Source organism: Talpa occidentalis, unplaced genomic scaffold (assembly GCF_014898055.3).
Source record: "Talpa occidentalis isolate TD23 unplaced genomic scaffold, MPIMG_talOcc4v2.1 talOcc4.8, whole genome shotgun sequence".
NCBI lineage: Eukaryota > Metazoa > Chordata > Mammalia > Eulipotyphla > Talpidae > Talpa > Talpa occidentalis.
The window spans coordinates 71,653,818-71,667,181 of record NW_023605194.1 but is presented as its reverse complement, the minus strand read 5'-3'; the positions used below and the strand labels follow the sequence as shown (position 1 = coordinate 71,667,181).

General features: G+C 64.4%; 1 protein-coding gene across 3 annotated transcripts; it reads left to right on the top strand.

The window, feature by feature from the left end:
• The first annotated feature begins 648 nt into the window (after window positions 1-648).
• Window positions 649-12,114, top strand: CD34 (CD34 molecule). 3 transcript variants are annotated; one of them, XM_037496544.1, is made up of 8 exons: window positions 649-751; window positions 5,472-5,672; window positions 6,014-6,276; window positions 6,961-7,041; window positions 10,708-10,852; window positions 11,023-11,075; window positions 11,241-11,405; window positions 11,865-12,114. In XM_037496544.1, exons 1-8 carry the CDS (start codon window positions 673-675, stop codon window positions 12,048-12,050), a joined length of 1,173 nt encoding a protein of 390 aa, XP_037352441.1. In that variant the 5' UTR covers window positions 649-672; the 3' UTR covers window positions 12,051-12,114. The 3 variants fall into 3 exon arrangements, with proteins under 3 accessions (XP_037352441.1, XP_037352442.1, XP_054546275.1); XM_037496545.2 differs by having other exon boundaries at window positions 11,765-11,906; XM_054690300.1 differs by lacking the exon at window positions 11,241-11,405.
• Window positions 12,115-13,364: the final 1,250 nt, after the last annotated feature.

Genomic DNA, 13,364 nt, shown 5'->3' with positions numbered 1-13,364 from the left:
CCTGAGACTGGCAGATGGAAGGGGGGGACCCCTGTGCTGGGGCCCGGGGCTGTAGAAGGTGAAGGGGGAAGCGGGCGCAGGCGGTTTTGTCCCCTGTGTCTGAGGATTCAAGCAGCAGGGAGCCTTCAGGTAGCAGCACGGTGGGGCAGGGCGTGAATCACCAGGCGCTGTGGGCTGTCCGGGGCCTGCGAACCTTAACCCTAGCCCTGCCCGGAGACCAGTGCCTGCATGTGGTCTGTACCTGGTCAGGGAACAATGGCTAGCACTTGTAAATGGCCCCACAGAGACTCCCCTGCAGGATAGCTCTCGGCTTCCTCACAAAGAAAGAGCAACAAAAGGGGAAGGCGAACAAGTCAGAGGGCCTGAGCCGCGGGGGGGGGGGGGGGGGGGGGGGGGGGGCGCTCAGAAAGGGGTTCAAGTCAGTGGGCGCCCTGCGGAAGTGGCAGCGGGGCCTCTGGAGAAAGCCGAGCAGGCGCGCTCAAACCTCCACCTCTTTTGGCCGGCTCCCCTGCTCTCCACCAAGGGACTGGGGGGGCTGCCCTAGCAGCGGCCAAGCAGGCGGTCCTGCCAGCTCTGAGGAGGAGGGAGGAGGGGAAAGCGGCTCGCCCACCCCCAGCTGCAGGGAGGCGGCCCCTCCCAGCGCAGTCGGCCCAGTGCAGTGCAGGCGGGAGGATGCCGGGGCTCAGGGGCACAAGCGCAGGGCGCAGGATGCCACGGGCCTGGATGGCGCTCTGCCTGCTGGCGCTGCTGCGTGAGTAGGGGCACCTCAGGGTCAGCGCGGCGGGTCGGACCCACCCTGCGCCATCCGGCGGCAGTGGGCAGGCCTCCGGGCCACCCTGAGTCCAGCCGGATGGTGCTCACCTGGGCACCCAGCGCGTTGTTGGGGGGGGGGGCTGCTGAAAGAGCCAGGTGCAGGAGCAGAATGCAGCCAGGTGGCCACAGATGCTGTACCTGGAGGGGGCTGCTGCAAGCCAGGAGGGGAGGGCCAGGAAGGTCCTGCGCTGGGTGGGTCCAGAGGCCGGGGAGCACTTTTGGGGGGGTGTGCGAGCTTACCCACCTCGGGACCAGGAAGCCAGATTATTTGTGGCAGGGAAGGGCGGGCAGCTGGGGGGGGCAAGGCCCCCACCAAGGACCAGGAGGCAGGCAGCCGCTGAGAGTTAGGAATGAGGAGTCCCTGAAACTTTTTGCATCTAAGATGGGAGGTGGAGGCGCTGAGCCCCCTGACCCACACCCAGCTTCAGAGGCGCTGCCCTCCCCTGTCCCCACTCCCAGACAGAGGCCAGGTGGCTACCCGTGCCTCCTCCCTGCCCTCTGAGTTCTAAGCTGTGGACAGCACAGCTGGGCCCTGACTTCCTAAGCTCGGGCCCTGGTGAGGACCAGTCCCGGGGCCCTCATTTGGGGCCGCCATCCAACCCTGGGAGGGCTCAGCGGGGAGCTGCTCCTCTGCAAGTCTGTGCCCGCCCCAGGGCTGGCTCCCTGCTCTTCTGCCGATGGGTTCCACTTGGTCCAAGAGGCTGGGCTGGAGGACCGCTGGGTTCCAGCAGCCCAGGGTGGCCGCGGGGTGGCCAGACCCACCCTTTGGGGTTCATCCCTGGTGGAATGGGTGCGCCTTGGGGCAGATACTCGCTGGCCGTTGGCTTCCGCCGGCCTGGCCCTGGTCAAGGAGGGGTCCCCTTTCCTTTGCTCCTCCGCGGCCAGGCTGGGCCTCGCCTTGGCCTGGGGTGGGCCTGGTGGGGAGAACCTGAGTGTGGCCACCTGGGCTGAGGCCCCTTTTCACGCCCTGCTGGCCCTTGAGCTGGTCGGTGGTTGAGATGCCCGAGGCACTCCTGGGGCTGCTAAATTTTCCTGGTGGGGGGCGCTCCCTCCGAGACTTCTGTGGTGCTGCAGGAGGGGCCTGTGCTGGGCCATGGGCTGGGTGACTCCCCAGGACTCCAGAGATTTTTATTCCAGGTAGTCCCTCCTTTGTCCCTGCGAGAGCCTACAGGGCAGGCACACCAGCAGCCAGCACCAAAAGCTCCGCAGAGGGCCAGGGGCCGCCAGGTAGCTTGTCCCCCGTGGCTGTGGCCGTGCCTCCGACGGATATCAGCCCCCTTGAGCCTCCACCAGGCCTTCCGCCCGCATCCCCCGCCCCCCGCATTCCTCTTCTTCCTCTGGGTCCTCATGCTGCTGACCCCACACCCATATCCTGTCTGGGGCCACATGTAAGAGGGGAAAAAAGAAAAGGAAAAGGATTTTATCAGATATTTTCCAGGGAGCGAGGTCCCCACCCTTTGACTCTCTGCCATGGCGACGGAGGAGGCTGCGGCCCGTGACTGACTCAGGGGCCAACTGTGGCCGCGCCAACTGGCCACCCTCCTCTGGGCTCATGCTGGACAGGGTGGACGCTGTTCTCACGGACTCGGCTCCTCCCGGGGCCCCTGGATGCATCCTTTTCTTCTCCGAGTCTGTGTCTCCGGAGCCCGGGGAGACTGGGGAGCCCCATGGACAGACTTGGGGCCGCGCACGATCAGGGCCAGGACAATGGACATCTCGAGGCCTGGGCGACAGTGGGCAAGGGTTCTGGGGACACACCCGGGCAGCTTCCCTTGCTAGCTCTGCTCCATGTGGTGGCAGAGTGGGCAGGCGTGGGGAAAACACAGCACTCCCTCCTCGAGAAAGCCTCGTTGGGACGGAGGCATGTTTCCTGCCTCTGTCCTCTCGGCAAGAACTTCCTCTTCCCTCCCGGGCTAGAGAGAAAACAGCCACTGAGGACGCCACCTCAGGGCCAGCTGGGGGCCAGAGCGGGTGACAGCGCCCCATGGGCGGGGGCCCCCACGTTCCTAGGGTGTACCCCACCTTTGCAGGAGCCCTGCTGCATGAGTACACTGCAGTGGGGGCTCGGGCCTGGGCTCCCCTCTGTGGGGTGTCTGCACCATCCTGACTTGGGGAAACAGCGAAGAAGCGGGGACTGTCGCTGACGTACACTATCCAGGTCTCCCGGGGTTGCGGATCCTTCGGCGGCCTCCCTGCCTGGTGAGCATGTGGCTCACAGGAAACAAGACTCACCTGTACAGTGGGACGGGACTCCCCACAGAGCCCCCCAGGTCCAGCAGGCAGTGGCCAGAAAGGGTCCAACAGCCACACTGAGTCCCTGCCCCAATGGGGCCTGGGGCCTGCTCTGCTCTAAGTCACGATTTTAAGCATGGGACACTCTTTCTAGCTACAGCCTCCGAGCCGGTGCCCATGGGCAGTAGTGGTGCCCACCCTGGGGGAGATGAAAGGACACAGCTGGCTCCCCAAGACGCAGCTGTCTTGGTTTTCAGAACGCTCCAAATTCTGGTTTGTGCACCCTCTCAGCTGTGGTGCCTAGGAAGCTGTCCCTAAGAGGCTGGCGTGGGGGCACCCACATGTGGCCGGTGCTTGTTCTGACCCAGAGCATACTCCGGGCGCCTGGGGAAGGCTGACACGCCTAAGAAGGTTCTGGAAGGCAAGCGTCTACGGCCTGGCGGGTGCAATGAGGCCTCGAAATGGCAGGTGTGACCAGAGCCTGTGGCCCCGGAGATGGGTGTTGGGGCCCAAGCAGGTGGGGAGGGGCCTGGCCCTCAGCACTCCCACAGCCCTGCAAGCCTCAAGCAACGGCAAGAGCTGCTTTGTCCTGATGGATGAGGTTTGGGGACCAAAGGAGCCCCAGCCCACCCCACTGGCACGTGCGGGTGCCGGGAGCCTGGCATAACACCTGGACCTGCACAGCTGCCGTCCAAACGGTATGCAGGCGTGGACTCAGGGGCCCTCGCCAAGATGAGGAGCTGAGACACCAGGGCTGCTTCGAGAGCCCCTGTGGCTGCGGCTGGAATCCAAGGCAGGCAGGCTGGGGTGGCCAGCGAGCAACAGCACAGCAGAAACCCAGGGTCAGCAGGCTTGACGCCGCCCGTGGTAGGCGGCTGCCTGTGGTGGGCAGCCGCCTGAGTCTGGACTCCAGGGTGTGGGCAGCTGAGTTCTCTGGGTCTCTGGGACGCGGGGGCCCCGTGGAGATGATGCTGTAGATTTGCTGATGGCAGGGCAGCCACGGCTGTGCCCGGCGCACAGGGCTGCCTACTGGACGTGGGGCCATGCAGGGTCTGCTGGTTGTTGGCTCCTGCCAAGGGCCTGGGCCGTGTAGCCGCCCTCGCATCTGCTGCTATTTCTCAGCTGTGACCGGGGCTTCTTCTGCATTCTTCTCTCGCCTTCCTCGGGCCACTCCAGCCGCGTCCAGTGTGGCGCTGTCGCTGGTGGGTGGTCACTGCAGCCAGTGCCGGCCACGCGTGGGGCGAGTATGGTGCCTCCACGTGTCTGGCCTCCTGAAGACTTGGCCCCTCCCAGGCTGCACACTGCGAGGGCAGGTGCTGTGCACCCCAGGGCAGGCCCCGAGGAAGGGGGGCCCACGCAGCGGAGATGAGCGCCGCCCCAGGAGTCGGACTGGTATAGGCTGGACGGGGCAGCCCTCGGTGTAGGCAGTGGGTGGAGGTTATGTCCGTGAGCTTCTGATGCCCCTGCAGAGTTGGGGTCAGTACTCGTGCGAGGAAGGTCACATCTGGGCCACGGCCTTGGATGGGTGGGGCAGAGATGGCAAAGGGGCGCCCAGCCAGGCCCCTGCCTCCAGGGGCGAGAGAAGGATGAGGGAGAAGCCCCAGCCACAGCTGAGAAACAGCAAGAGTAGCCCCAGTCCCTCAGGCTCCTGAACAGGGTCACTCCAGGGCACCCGGGACCAGCTTCATGCTTCCTGCCGCCCCTGGACCCGCAGGGGCCCCTCCACCTGGGACCCACAGAGGAGCCTGGGGGGATCATGTCCGTGTGAGCCGCCTGGGCCCCATGTTGGCTGGATTCTGTCCCCACCTTCCGAAAGAAGCCTGAGGCCGTGGGCCCTGGTGAAGGAGGGTGGACCACGAGCCAGAGGGATGGCACTTTGAGGGGAGGCCTTGAAGCAGGAGGATCTTCATGGGGCTGAAGAGAAACAGCCTGTGCTGGTGGAGAAAGGGCCACGAGAGGGGGACAGAGGAGGACGCAGCTCCCCTCCCTCTCCCGCTCTGCCATCCCCCCTCTCCTGCTCCACTCTCCTCCCTCTCCCACTCCATCGTCCTCCCTGGCGGGCTTGATCCTCCTTCTTCTGCTCCATCCTCCCCCCTCCCGCTCCATCATCCTCCCTCTCTCGCTGCATCATCTTCCCTGGTAGGCTCCATCCTCCGCCCTCTCTGCTTCTTCCTCCCCCTCTCCTGCTCCATCCTCCCCTCTCTCCTGCTACACTGTCCTCCCTGGCAGACTCTGCCCTCTCAGCACTGCTCAAATATGGCCCTGCCTGTGGCTCCACGTGGCTGGAGCAGGCTGGTCTGATGCTGGCGCCTAGGTGGGCCAGTCCCGTCCTCCCAGCTGGTGACCCTGGAGCCCAGGGAGTGGGACAGGTGCTGTCATGGGGCTGCAGCCAACGCAGGTCTAACCTTTCCTCCCCGGTCCTGCAGCCTCCGGGATCGCGAACACGGAGCCTCCCACCCACGCCACCATGGAGTCCACAGTGTCCACAGATCTTCCTCCCCCAGGGGGGTCTTCAGCTGCCCCAACGAACATGTCCCACCAGGAAAGCGCACTCCCGAATGTCCCTGGAAGCACCAGCACCTCCGCCACCCCCCAGAGCAGCAGCGGGGCCACGGACCCTGGCCAAGGTGAGGACCTCCCAGCCCGCGCTGGTGCCAGGGCTTCGGGCGCAAGGTTGGGGGGGGCTGTCCCTGGTGGAGGGGCAGGTCGGGGGGCCTGTGTCCCCAGTGGAGGGCAGGCGAGGTCTTGGGCTTCTGCAGGGCCCACCTCTGGTCAGCCTGCATGCGCGTGGCAGCACCAGAACCAGCTGCATGCATGGCACTGGGAGGGTAGGCTGTGGATGCGGGGCTCAGCCAGGCCAGCTCCGGCCCCGGGGTGTCCAGGGCCACCCTGTCCTCTGCGTGTGGTGGTAAGCATGTGAGTGTGCGCGTGCATGTACACCAGCACACGTGTGCCATGTCCACTTCAGAGCCCTCCGTCCACCTGACGACAGCCACCCCTGAGGCCACTGCCATGCCCAGGGCCTCCACAGTGCAGGCGCAGACCTCTGCCACGGGCCCCACGCCCACCGCCTTGCCCAGCACCCAGGTCAGCGTCTTCGACCCAGTGGTGACCCCGGGGCCCAGCACGCCAGCGGGGAGCACTTTCAAGCACCCTCAGGACAGCACCAGAGCTGAGATGGCTCCCACAGGGTCCCTCACATCAGGGCCGCCTACCCCAGGCGCCAGCAAGGTGGGTAAGCACCACGAGGGGGCTGCACCTTGGCCTCTGTGCGGCCCACGGGATGCAGTCCTAGAGGGTGCACTGGCAGAACCAGCCACGGACCGTCAGGGCTGGAAGGAGCAGTGCGGGGGGGGGTGTGAGGGGGAGGGTGGAAGGAGCAGCTGGGGGACCACCTTGGTGATCAGGGCCCGGCCTCCTCTGCTCCTCCCTTCCCTTGGGCACCTTTAGAGACAGACTGGGGCTGTCTCTCCTGCTGCCCTCCAGACCAAGGCAGGTCCTCTGGAGTGCAGGAAGGGACTGCAGTGGGCAGCAATGGATGGGCAGGGGGCTCAGCCATGCCCACGGCCCCAGAGGCAGAACAGGAAGGTGAGGGTGAGCCTCCAGCAGCCTGACTTCTGCTCTCAAGGAGCCAGATTAGGGACCCAGAGTGCCTTGCCCCCCAGAATTTGCGAGGTGTGACTCCCTGATGGGAGAGGGCCTGAGAAGAGGAGGGGCCTGTCTCTGCACTCCAGCTCCTCAGGTGTCCCAGGGGCCACCAGGCACCCCTTGGGCGCAGGCAGCAGAGATGGAGGGGATCACACACCATTGTGAAGTCCAGCCTCCCAGAAACGCGGACCTTTCCTTTCCGCCCAAACCTCCCCGGAGAGAAGAAGGGGGAAGACCCAATGATTCACCTGCTCTCATTCCACTCAGGGGAAGATCACCTGTTCCCAAGTCAAAGAAGTGAGGTTGACCAGAGGCATCTGCCTGGAGCTGAACGAGACCTCAAGCTGTGTAAGTGCCCCCCTCCACGCCCCCCTCAAACCCCACCCTCTCCCTGGGCCCCCAGGCCCCTGACCAACCGGCCAGCCTCTGGCCCTGCTTGTCTGCTCTGTCCTGGCTCTGGGCTCAGGGAGTAAGGGCGCCCTCTGGTGGACGGACGGGAGAGACACCCAAGGGCTGCGCTAGTGTTTGTATTGTCAGGTTCAAGTTGGCCTTGGCGGGGGAGGGAGTCCTCCGAAAATTGTAAGGTCATCATTGGCGCAGCTGCTAGTCCCTCCAGCATTTGCCCCGGTCCCTAGTGCTTGCCACAGTCTTGCCTGCTTTTGCTCTCCCCTCTGGCCCCAGCGCCGCAGCCTCCTGCAGTGTCTGCGTCCTCCGGGCACCTTTCTTTCTGTTTTAAGTTTTGTTAATTTTATGCTTTTGCATTTGATTGGATGCTTTTACAGTGAGGCGGGATGTCTTTCCTCCTTACACTTTAAAAGATATTTTTGGTCTATTCCTTTAGAAAAACTTTAGAAACAGCTGGTCAAGAAGCCCCCCGCCCAAATCACTTTTAATCACAGCTACTCTAAAGCCCCCCCACCCCCGTTCCCCGATCGTCCCCGTGAGGGTGGCATCTTGGTTTTTCACCTTAATTTTTCTCCCGCGGGTCTGTGTGTGGCTGAGTTTGCTGGACACGGGGACTGCTGTGTTCTGGGGCTGCTGGTGGTGGAGCCGCAGCGTGAGCTCAGTGCTTCGGTTGCACCAGTCATGGCTCTTCCCGCAGCAGCCGGGGAGACCTCCGGCTTCAGCAGCGGTGGCTCTGCACATGCCTCCCTCCTTCTTGGAGAGTCCACTGAGCCCAGGGCCCTGGCCCAGGACCAGGAGGTTGTGCTGGTGGACAGCAGCCTCCTGGCTATCATCAGTGACCACATGTGTGTACCTGGCCTGGGCGGGCAGCTGAGCACCCCTGTGAGGGCCCCACATTTGGGTGCCCTAGAGCATGACCAGGTCTGGCGGACCTGGTCACTCTTCCAACCATCCCTGTGGTGACAAGTGACTCAACTTGCAGGTCTTTTAAAATTGCACCCCCGAAAATTCTCTCACCTTTAACAACAGCACTGTGAAGTCAGCTCCCAAGGCGCGCCCAGACGGGATGGGCAGGAGGCAGTGTCCAGGCGGCATCCAGAGACCTGAGTGTCCTGGCTCATGCGCGGGTAGCAGAGGACTTGGGCTGGCTGCACTGTGGGACCCGTGCCCGGTGGAGCTACTGGAGCGCTGCAGGATCATGCTCAGGAGGGTCATCCTGGCCCTCTCTTGCAGGGTCACCCCGACAATGCCTTGCTCCCTCACTTGCCAGGCTCTGCTGTTGCTGCCATCTTGTGCCAGGTCTGTGGGCACAGGAGGATATAAATGGGGACGTAGGAAGGGACAGTGGGGCTGCTGGAGAGCCCCATTTCTGAGGGCGCCTGTCCTATGCCCCAGCAGCAGCACCCACGGGTGATCTTCCTCGTCAGCACCCCTTGTCCTGGGTTTTTAGCACAGCTTCATCCCATGGGATCCCCCACCCCAGCCTACCCACATGTGTCTGAAGGTCAGCCCTTCCTGAGGCCGAGGGGGTCAGCCCTGTTTTGGGGTTTGGTTTGGGGGTGTCAGAGGCCTTAAGGCATGGGTTCTCACCAGCGAAACTCAGGCCCTACCCCGGTGGAAGAAAAGTGGCCCCCAGCCTGCTTCCTGAGATCTAGGTACTGTGGCCTGGCTCACCTGCGGACCCTGGAAGAAAACGCCCTTGCACTGCAGGAGCGTGGGGGGAGAGGGAGGCGCATGGGGGCAGGGGAGGGCATGCACCAGGGATAAGGGGGGGGGTGCATGAAGGAGCACACGGGGGAGGGGTGATGGGGCCAGGGAGGGCATGCAGGAGGGGTGGGGGAGCTTGCACAGGGGAGGGGGCACACAGGGCTGATGTGGGGGGATTCTGCCATGAGGGGCGGCATCTCAGCTCCTGCCCCCAGGTAATTTCCAAAAGTGCTTTATTCTCTCAGATTCCACTCATTTGTGCAGGGGAATACACCAGAAAAAAAAGTTACTGGCAGTAAAATACAATGGGGGCATTTCTGAGCTAGGGCTGGGGTGCCGCTGGTTTCTGGGGGCCGCCACCTCGGAGCCCCTGGGTGCAGCTCCCCTGGGGAGCTCTAGAGAGGTTCACAGGACTCCCCATTTTCTGGTCAACCATCTCATTTCTCAGAGACAGGTTGGGGGGCTCCACATAGCTGGGGCAGGTCTCTGGCCTTTTCCAAGTACAGTCCGCTGTGTCCCCCTGCACTGCCATAGGCCCTGGACTTGCTCCTCTCAGCCCTGTGAATCTGGGGGCTCCTGGTTTCGTTTCTTTTGGTGTCTACTCAGAAGTGGCCTTGCTGAGCCCTTGGTGAGGCCAGTGGACACTCTGGGGACCCGGTCCCGCCTCCCATGCTGTGCCCGGTGCCAGGCAGGTGCCCGGGCTGATCGCATTCAGTCTGCTGCTGTGGTCTTAGGGTGGCCGCCATGTTGGGGGGAGTGACCCCCCACCATGGGCCTTCCAGTGCCTTCTCTGACTTCCTGCCCCATGGGGTGTGGGGAGCAGCCTCGCTTCGCCCTCTGCCTCCCCATTTATTCTCGGGTCTACCCTAGCTCCATCCACAGTGGGAGCCAGTGCAGTCAGGGTGCGGCTGCAGCGGGGGTCTGCACCTCCACTGGCTTGGAGCCTCCAGTCCAGGCGGCACCTCCTTCCTTTGTGACCTGCACCTCTAACCATGTCCATGCCGGTGACCATCCCTCAGAGGCCCCTCTGAAGAAGGGCCAAGGCGCTGCCAGCCTTGACCTCAACTGGAGAGGAGCTGCTTTCCAGGGACCCATCACGGGGACCCTGCCGAGGCCGGGGAGGCAGTGTCTGCCAAGCAGGCACCTGCTCGCAGCACCAGGGAGTGGTCAGAGCTGGCCAAGCTGCCCGACACTGCCTGGGGTCAGGAGGGTGTTCTGGGCCCTATCCTGTGCAGGAGCCCCGTGGGGCTGCCGGGAGCTCTGGCAGGTGCGAGCAAAGGGCAGCATCGCAGGCGCGGCTTTTTGGCCCAGCCAGAAAAAGGGCCTTGGCCCCATGGGACGGGCTCTGAGGGGAAGAGGGTGGAAGCCTGAGGCTGAGGTCCGCGGGGGGGGGGGGGGGGGGCAGCCCCTGGGGATGGGGCCTGAGGCGGTGGGCAGGCCCTGGGGGAGGGCAGGGGGTGGGGCAGGACAGAGCAGCCCATGGTGTGGGTGGAGGAGGGGATTAGACAGTCCATGCGGAGGGGGCAGGGGTGGGGGTGGGGGGCACGCCCAGAGGTGCTCACAGGCGCGGGTGCACTTCCCACCTGGAAACCAGCACCATCTCGCGGCTGCCACCCTGCTTGCCACCAAGGGCTGCTTTGCCCAGGATCAGCGGGGCATCCAGGGGCTTCCCTTCAGTAAGACAGCCAGCAGGTCGTGCCCCCTGGTAGCTCCGGGCCCACTGGCTGGTCCCTGGCGCCCTTGGGTGTGGCTCTTACTGCTTGCGGAGGGGCTGGAAGTGACTTTCTAGCTAGACTTGCAGGACAAGAGGACCTTGCATGGAGGGTGCCATGTGACCTTGGTCAGCGCTGCGCTACCTCTGTGGGCCTGGTCACTCACCCCCGCTCGCCTCTGTGTCCCCAGGAGGACTTCATGAAGGACAGCGGCGAGGAGCTGGCACAGGTCCTGTGCCAGTCGGAGCCGGCAGGGGCAGGGCCGTGCTCCTGGCTTCTCACCCAGTCTGAGGTCAGGCCTCACTGCCTGCTGCTGGTCATGGCCAACAGCACAGGTGAGGGGGCAGGGCGGGGCGGGGCGGGCCACCGGCCAGGCCAGGTGTTTGTTGGAGAGTGCAGCGCTGGGGAGGGCGGCCACCTGAGACAGTGTCCACCTGCTGTTGCAACATCTAGTGTAAGTGGCTGGCCCCGCCTCTAGATTCCTAGCCCCTGTTTCTCATTCTAGAACTTTCCAGCAAGCTCCAGTTCTTGAGAAAGCACCAGTCTGAACTGAGAAAGGTGGGTTCTCTAGGTGCGGGGTCTAGAGCCCCTGGTCATGTCCTCTCCATGCTCCCCCTTCCCCTTCCCACTCGCGGTAGCAGAGGAGGCCCAGCTGCATGGGTAGCTGACTGGCTAGGTCCCTCAACATGGGTGGGCAGTGACCACAGCGTGGTCTCCCTCCAGCTGGGGATCCACAGCCTCTCCGAGGAGGACGTGGGTCACCACCAGAGCTACTCCCGCAAGACCCTGATAGCACTGGTCACCTCGGGGATCCTGCTGGCTGTCCTGGGCATCACGGGCTACTTCCTGATGAACCGCCGCAGCTGGAGCCCCAGCGGGGAGAGGCTGGTCAGTCTTGGGTCCAGGGCGAGGGAGCTGAGCATGCGGTGGTGTCGGGGCCAGGACACAGGGCAGAGGAAGCAGGATAAAGGGGCTACCTGGGGACGCACTGGGGCCACCATGGGGCAGGTGGGGAGGGTGGGAGGCCTGTTGCCTGTGGGAGCCCGTGGTGCATGGGCCTTCAGGGATCTCTTTAGGAGAGCTCAGTTGGGCCTGGAGCAGCGACTGGGTCACTGCACTCTGGGCCAGGCACATGCAGGCAGGGGCCGGTGGGGTGGGGGGCAGCAGGCAGGCTGGACTCCACTCTGGGAGGCCAGAACAGAGCTGCTGCTGCAGGTGTGGTGCGTCCTTTGTGCTTTCTCCCCCAGGAGCTGGAACCCTGAGGACGCACAGGAGCAGGTGACTCCCCTGCCGCCCGAGCCTCGCCCCTGCTCACAGATAATGCCCCTCTATTTGTGCTCCGTCTAGGACGAAGACCCTTACTACACGGAGCACGGCGGGGGCCAGGGCTCTAGTGCAGGCCCCAAGACCTCCCCGGAGGCCCAGGGAAAGGCCAGCGTGACCCGAGGGGCTCAGGAGAACGGGACCAGCCAGGCCACGTCCAGAAACGGCCACTCATCGAGGCAACACGTGGTGGCTGACACTGAACTGTGATGGCCGCAGCAGGGCGGGGGGATCCTCCAGGTCTGGTCTCTGCCTGGAGCCCGCCCACCCACCCACCCACAGCCGCCCCCCAGGCACCTGCAGTCCCGACCCAGACTCTGGCCTCTGTGAGGCAGGGTGTGAAGGGTGAAGCCCAGGAGCAGGAGCCAGGCGACTTGCGCCCTTCCGAGAGCCCCGGGGGCGAGCGGGTTTTTCTGGGCCATGGCTCCTCCCAGGGGGCCTTGCCTTTTCTTGCCGCCACTGACACTCCCTGTCTACCCGCAGCCCGGTTTCACCAGCTCAGGCCTGGAGCATCCCTGCGCCCCACCAGCATGCTGCCCCCCTACCACCTGCAGAGCCTGCCATGCTCTGGCTCTGCCTGGGCTGGGCACGCAGACACAAGTGTCCCACGGCAAGGGGCGAGCAGGCTGCTTGGGCCTAGTCAAAGGAGTGCTTCTCCCTGGGGGTCAGAGTGGACCTTGGGCCAGGCCCACATGCTGAGAACTCTGGCTACCCGGCCAGGCACTGCCTTCTCCTCCGACCCCCACCCCCCACCTCCCACCTGACCCCTGGGCTGAGCTGCGGCGGCAGACCCCAGCAGACCCCCATCACTGCCTGCACCCCTGTGGCTGGGCCCCTGGACATGCTAGACACCCAGCCACCTCCTCTCCTCCCTGAGGGGTGAGCAGGGGTCCTGGTGTCAACGACGGTTGGAAATAGAACTTTCCGGAGATGGAAAGACTGGGCGTGCTTTCTTTGGAATAAAGCTGGTGTGTGCACCTCCCGCGAGCACAGGGCCTGCACCCCGCTGGGGACCCACAGTCCCCTCAGCCCTGGCGTACATGCACCGTGGGGAGATGCCAGCAGAGGGACCCTCTCATGCTTACCCAGATACTGCCCTCCTGGCAGCTGCTGGAGAGGAGCGGGAGGGTGGGGTCTTTGGAATGGAGGGGCATGCTGGGGACCCTTCTTGAACACCTCCTGGGAACACCAGCATGAGTGGGCATCTGCAAATATGCAAAGCGGGTGACCCCAAGAACTGTGCACCCCCAGGACTACTGCTCCCCCACCCCTGCAGACAGAGGTCGACATGGGTGCTACTTCAGCTTGCGCAGTGAGGGGAGCCGGGGGCCAGGCCACAGGAAGGGGAAGGAAGCGGGTCACTGTGGAAGCTTCAGGGGCCCCACCGCACCCTGTCTGTGCAGCCCCCACTGCCCCGGCCTTGCTGCAGCCACATCACCCAGTGCCTCAGCCAGATCCGAGCTTTGCTAGAGGGGCTGGGCTGCAGAGGGGAGTGGCCGCCTGGAGGGTGAGGTCAGGCTGGCA

Coding starts and splice junctions, on each gene's coding strand:
- CD34 (XM_037496544.1), top strand. CDS start 673: ATGCCGGGGCTCAGGGGCACAAGCGCAGGGCGCAGGATGCCACGGGCC. Junction 5,673..6,013: donor GGCCACGGACCCTGGCCAAG/GTGAGGACCTCC, acceptor TGTCCACTTCAG/AGCCCTCCGTCCACCTGACG. Junction 10,853..11,022: donor GGTCATGGCCAACAGCACAG/GTGAGGGGGCAG, acceptor TTCTCATTCTAG/AACTTTCCAGCAAGCTCCAG.